The sequence below is a fragment of the Arachis ipaensis genome, chromosome B09, assembly GCF_000816755.2.
Source record: "Arachis ipaensis cultivar K30076 chromosome B09, Araip1.1, whole genome shotgun sequence".
Taxonomy (NCBI): Eukaryota; Viridiplantae; Streptophyta; class Magnoliopsida; order Fabales; family Fabaceae; genus Arachis; species Arachis ipaensis.
Window position 1 is genome coordinate 83,107,681 of NC_029793.2, and position 6,070 is coordinate 83,113,750.

The window sequence follows — 6,070 nt, forward strand, 5'->3', positions numbered from 1 at the left end:
TTCATCTAAACAATTTTTTTTTTTTAATTTCTTTCCTTCTATTTTTTTCCTCAAGTCCAAACAAGGTGTAAGGGTGAAAATTGAAATTGAGTTCCACCTCCGAATTTGGGAGTATTAACTAATAACTCCTATCACTAACATTTTATGTTTTAACATACCAGAGTCACACGCAATCCAGCAGTCCAGCGCCACCAACAATGTGACAGAGCTCTCCACTCTCCTCAGTCATAGCACCTAGACCCCTCCACTCTTAGCCGGCGGACAGAGTCACAGCGACACAACAACACTGGCATCCCATTCAGCCCTCGCGACACAGCAACAGTCGCAGTGCCGTGGCCTTCTCACCTTCCTCGGTTCCATAGCCGCCGCCTCCGTCGCCTTCCTCGGTAGCCACCGTTTCCTTGCTGTCGCCTTCTCTGCATTTCGCAGCGTGGACGCCTTCCAGAGTCCGCTGCTGCCATCATCCTCCACACCTTCCTCCACGCTCTCCGAGTCTCTAGAATGGAGATGCCTCAGGTAATTTTATTTGTTTTTACTTTCTAATTTTATCTTTTCAATTTGAACAAAATTAAAACTAGCTTGTGTTGATTTTTTATTTATGGAGTTGCTGAATGCTGATGAACAGAATTTGTATTCCTGGGTTGCTGCTGAACTGAATTTTATTTGGTTCTGAACTAGGTTTTTTTTTATCTAATTTTTGGTTATGATTATATGTTCCTGGTTCTGATTTTTTGGTTATGGTTATTTGTTCTTGTTTCTAATTATTTGGTTCTAATTTTTTATTTGGTTATGAACTGATTTCTAAATTTTTATTTGTTCTGAACTGATTTTTTTGGCACTTTTGTGGGTGAGCTTCTACAAAAATATAATATTTTTTTTAAAAGATTTTTAAAAAAAGTAGAGGTAATTTTATGTTTGAATATTTCATGTAAAAATATATTTTATTTAGTAATTGTATTTGGTAGGATTTTGATTCTGTTCTGATTTGTTCTTGTTCTGAATATTTGGTTCTAATTTTTTTTCCTTTATATTTCTGCAGTTTGATTGATCACAGGACAAGTGAGAACATTGGTGGTTCAGAAGGTGAAACAGTTTAAAAACCGAAAAATCAAACCAAACCAAACCAAACTACACCGCATACACCTCTAGTTTCGGGTGTTAGCCCTTTTTCTTACCCAAAAGAAAAAAAAGATGGAAGTTATGCCTTTTTGTGTCACATTCACTAAATTTCATACATTTTCCTTTCTGAAACCAAACGTAACAACAACCGAAATTCAGGGCCTTTCACTACCCAATAATAGGAGCAAACATTGCAATCTTTATTCATTTTCTTCTTCATCTTCAAGAAGTATAGCAGCAACAGCAACACTATACCCTTCTGCCACACAGAAGAACCGCTACTGGATGGTACTCATGGAGCCTCCACCTCATGGTGTCACCTCCAAGTCACAACTCATCAATTATTACGCCAACACTCTACACAAAGTCCTTGCCAGGTTTTGCCTCCTTTTTCATGCTCGTTCTCTTTTTGTTTTTAAGTTGAGCTGAAAATTACTATAATTTTTGTTTGAAACAGTGAGAGAGATGCTCAAATGTGTATATATGATGCTTCCTGCGATACACACTTTGGTTTCTGTTGTGACATTGATCCACAAATAACCTCCCAACTCACAAGTAAGTTCTTGCTTTTCTTATTAATACAATGCATCTTAGATGTTTGAAGTTTAGTCTGTGGTATAGTATTGCACAATTGGCAATTACCATTGGTATTATACTATTATTCTTGAAGTAACTTTTCTGTTATTGTGCCGATATGTTTTTAGGTTTACCGGGGGTCTTGTTGGTTAGGCCTGATCCGGATTTCAGTTCTTCGGAAAAGGACTATAGTCTATCAAGTGGTCAAGAAGGTCTGCTATCGAATTCAAAACTACAATTTGAAACTAACATGTTATTCTTTCTTGAGAATTCAAAGCATTGGCTTGTTAGAATTGATAAACCTGCTGTTGGGATTGTTACAAAGGCTCAGATTGTCGATTATTTTGTTCAAATATTGACCAAGGTGATGGGAAAGTAAGAACAACGTACTTCTTTTGCATTAATTTTTATCACCCTTTTCTTTTTACCTAAAGTTAGATGACAGTAATGTCTGCCCTATGTAGCGAAAAGGATGCTCAGATGTGCATATATCATGTTTCCTGGAAAAAAATATTTGGTTTTTGCTGTGAACTTGATGACGACTGTGCACAGGAGTTAGCTGGTTAGCACTTTTATGCTTAAAATTCTGTCATTTTGTGTAGAAGTATAAATTTCCACATTAAGTGTTCTTTTGTGGCCCAGGTGTGCCTGGTGTCTTATCAGTTCAACCAGATAATAATTTTGAGTCAGCAAATAAGGATTATGAAGGTTAGCGATCTTTCCAATAATTTTTGTGATAGTTTCTTTTATGTGCATTTGAAGATCCTTGGTCTTTAGCCCACGTGATACTTGATTCTTGATTGCCTTGAAAATCCTTCTAAATGCAAGGAAAAAATCATATTGTTTCCATTCCGTTTAATTTAATATAGGTTGTATTTTTTTTAGATAAACAGTATACAAAACTTGAAATGCGCAGGTGAGTTTCATTTATAGGTCATAAAAAAATTTTGCTGAGTTAACATTTGGTGTAAAATTTCTGGTTTAGGTTGATAATTTATAATTTTCTTTCTATGAGATTGTGTTCAAATACCTAATTCATGGTTTTCTCAGGTAATAACTTAGAAAACAGTTTGAGTGTGCAAAAATCTTTGGAAACAAGTCAGGCAGCTCCCCTGCGAACGAAAAAGCTTTTTGTGACAGGTACTCACAAGACTGACTCTTGATATAAATCGATCTTCTGTTCTGTCCCTGTGTATGTTATATCTTATATGCTGATTTTTCAACTAAAAAAAATGAGAACTGCCTTTCCTTTCAAAAATATTTAAGTTAATGAACATGAAAAAAATATTAGTCAAAGAAAATTGTTTTTTTTTTCCTTGAGAAATTGTTCATTGTATTAAGAAAGTATTAATTGCTCTATTGTGGCTATCATGTTGAGTTTCATTTCCATACCATGTACCTACATTTTATTGTGTGGGACAACACAATTTTATCTTAAGGAGAGCATTCTTGGTTCTCGAAAGATATGATACCACTTGACAATTTATTTTAATATTACAACATTTTTCTCTTAAACAGGGCTATCGTTTTATACATCTGAGAAAACCTTACGTGCAGCATTTGAAGGCTTTGGTGATCTTGTTGAAGGTAGCTCATCTTTCACATATTGCATAATTTACTCATTAATATTTAGTATCTCAAGACCAAAGCAAACTTGCCTCTGCCTTTACTAATAAATAGTTATGCAAACTTGCCTCTGCCTTTACTAATAAATAGTTATGCTTGACAGTCAAAATCATTATGGATAAAATTTCGAAAAGGTCCAAGGGTTATGCATTTGTTGAGTACAGCACAGAGGAGGCTGCAAGCGCAGCATTGAAAGAGATGAATGGCCAGGTACATTCTTCCCTGTTCTCTATTTTTTATTTTGTGGTGGTATCTTTGTCCTGGTTGTCATGGAAAATGAAAAGAATCTTGGATTTGAAAATATAAGATAACAAAAGTTAGGTGATCTTTGATGATTTCATTTTGCTACAGATTATTAATGGATGGATGATAGTAGTGGATGTTGCCAAGACTAACCCACCAAGGGATCATGTCAGGCGATCAGTTTGACAAGCCAAAAGCCTTTCAAGGTATTAACTATTTCTAGCTCTGCGCTCTTATTATAAGTCAAGATAACACAAACCGGAGTATTGCAGAACATAATAGAATTATGTGCAATTATTATAGTCAACTATTCTCAACCTTAGGAGTCATTTCTATTTTATCTATGTTTACCGTCTTTTTCCAGAGTTAAATCTTAATCTATTAGTTGACTTTGACTTGGGCTTGTACTAGCAGTAATAGACTAATACTTGGGATTAATGTTATATATTTTCACATTAGTCAAAGAAATTCAGCTTCATATTAATTTTGATGTATAATTCAATTTTTTTAAATGATAAAAAAAATTACCCGCTCTTTATCTTAATTTAAAATATCCGCTGTTTTATATCTGATTATAGTTATCCTACAAGGTTCCCAATAATTACTATCAAAATAGTTCACTCATATTACCTGCTGATTTAATGACAATCCTTTTTGCTTTTATGGTGTCTGTTATCTGTTGCTTAAAGTAAAAACTAACTTCATGGCATATTCTTCCTCTTTGCATCTATTCTAATATGTTTATGTCATGAATAATTCTAGGATTAAGGTTGTTTCTATACAGAACATTGAACAGTTCTTCTCCTACTATATGGAAACTAAAACAATCAGAGGATTCTCTGTCACCTCACATAAGTAAAGATGAAAATTGTAAATAAGATGAGAGATACTCTAAAATAGGACGAGGTGATTTGTGTGGTACAACATTGGTGGAGGTGAGTTAGGTAAGAAAAATATAAAGATAAAAAAAATATAATTGGTAAGAGAAAAGTATATGGTTTTGCATCTGCAAAGAGAAAGAGATATAATGTTTTTTTGGTGACAAGAGGTCCCAAAAGGGAAGAAAACAAACTAGGAGGCTATTCTAGCATTCAAGCTAATAAAATGCATAAGCTCCTCTGTTTAACTCAATCTAGGTAATATGACCAGACGTGCACTTCTAGCACAGTTATTATACTCGGATTGGACTGACCAATTCGATAAGAAAACCAATGAACTTATACTTGTGCTAGTCCATTTTCAATTTTTAACCATTTTGGCAATTGACCGGTAGAAAACTGGTCAAACCGGTGCAAAACCGAACCTGTTGACCCGATGGGTCAATGCCATCTGCGCATCTCCACGGCTGGAACAGCAGCAAGCTAGATCATAGGAGGAGTACCATAGCCTTTTAAAAGGTTTCCAGCAGCAAAGTCCCCAAACGCCACCTCCTTGCATCATCAAGCAAGTGCCTTTTCTTGTGTTAGAAAGCATTATATACACTCTCTTCCTTTAGCAGCCAGGCAATATGAAACTTGAGGTGTCATTCAAGGTCGCGGTTTTGGTGAGCCGAACATTTTTGGCTAACCGGTAAGCATAAGACTTCACTTTCGCTGACCAGTGCGCACTTTTAATGAGAGCCGTTGGATTTGTTTTGTTTTTTAATCCAACGGTGGAGATCACCCTGAAAGTTGTTTGTTTTGATTGGTTAATGAATGCTTTTTCCAACTTTTGTGTCAAAGAGGTTACTTTAGAAAATTTAATTTGTTGTTGGTTATTGTTGTTAGATCTGAAATGTCTTTGGGTTTATATAGAAAAAATTTATAAATTTGTAAGTTTAAATTAATTAGAGTTAAGCATTTCGTTTTATGTTAACAAAATGACAAGAGTAAAGTACCAACCCGATCCCTGTCCATTTCCCAAAATGACAAGACGACCCTTAACCAAAAGCACGTTCCATTACGTCCCTGACCCTGTACTCCGTTTGCCAACCTGGTCCTTCTGTTAGTTTTTCGGCAAAAATTCGATGAAAATTGCTGACGTGTCAGGTTAAAAAATGGACAAGGACCTAGTTGTCTCTAAATTTAAATTGGTTAGGGGTTTATTTGTCTGTATTATTCTCTAAACAATATTTTTTAATTATTTTTTTATTCATTATATTAATATTCTTTTTTAATAAATAAGTATAAACTAATTAATAAATTATTTAAATTTATTCATAATAAATGATATTTTTAAATTTGAATAATTTATTAATTAGTTTGTACTTTTTTATTAAAAAAAATATTAATATAATGAATAAAAATATAATTAAAAATATTATTTAAAGAATAATAAGGATAAATAAATCCCTAGTAATCGTAATAGAACGTGTTTTTAGTCAAGGATCGTCTTGTTATTTTGGAAAATGGACAGAATCAAGTTGGTACTTTACTCAAATAACAATGAAGTTGGGCTTGTGGACGTCATTTGTCGCAAAGAAGAAACGCACGAGTTTACGTTTCTGCCACTTGCTATCATGCCGTTT

At 34.3% G+C, this 6,070-nt stretch overlaps 1 protein-coding gene across 7 annotated transcripts; it reads left to right on the forward strand.

Moving 5' to 3' along the window:
* LOC107618435 lies at nucleotides 101–5,046 on the forward strand. Of its 7 annotated transcripts, none has more exons than XM_021110331.1 (11): nucleotides 102–516; nucleotides 1,040–1,496; nucleotides 1,577–1,674; nucleotides 1,824–1,926; nucleotides 1,972–2,070; nucleotides 2,160–2,257; nucleotides 2,338–2,403; nucleotides 2,746–2,835; nucleotides 3,214–3,282; nucleotides 3,425–3,531; nucleotides 3,673–5,046. In XM_021110331.1, exons 2-11 carry the CDS (start codon nucleotides 1,192–1,194, stop codon nucleotides 3,748–3,750), a joined length of 1,113 nt encoding a protein of 370 aa, XP_020965990.1. In that variant the 5' UTR covers nucleotides 102–516; nucleotides 1,040–1,191; the 3' UTR covers nucleotides 3,751–5,046. The 7 variants fall into 7 exon arrangements, with proteins under 7 accessions (XP_020965993.1, XP_020965990.1, XP_020965992.1 ...); XM_021110333.1 differs by having other exon boundaries at nucleotides 1,824–1,907; nucleotides 2,021–2,059; nucleotides 2,141–2,257; XM_021110330.1 differs by having other exon boundaries at nucleotides 103–516; nucleotides 1,824–1,917; nucleotides 1,963–2,070.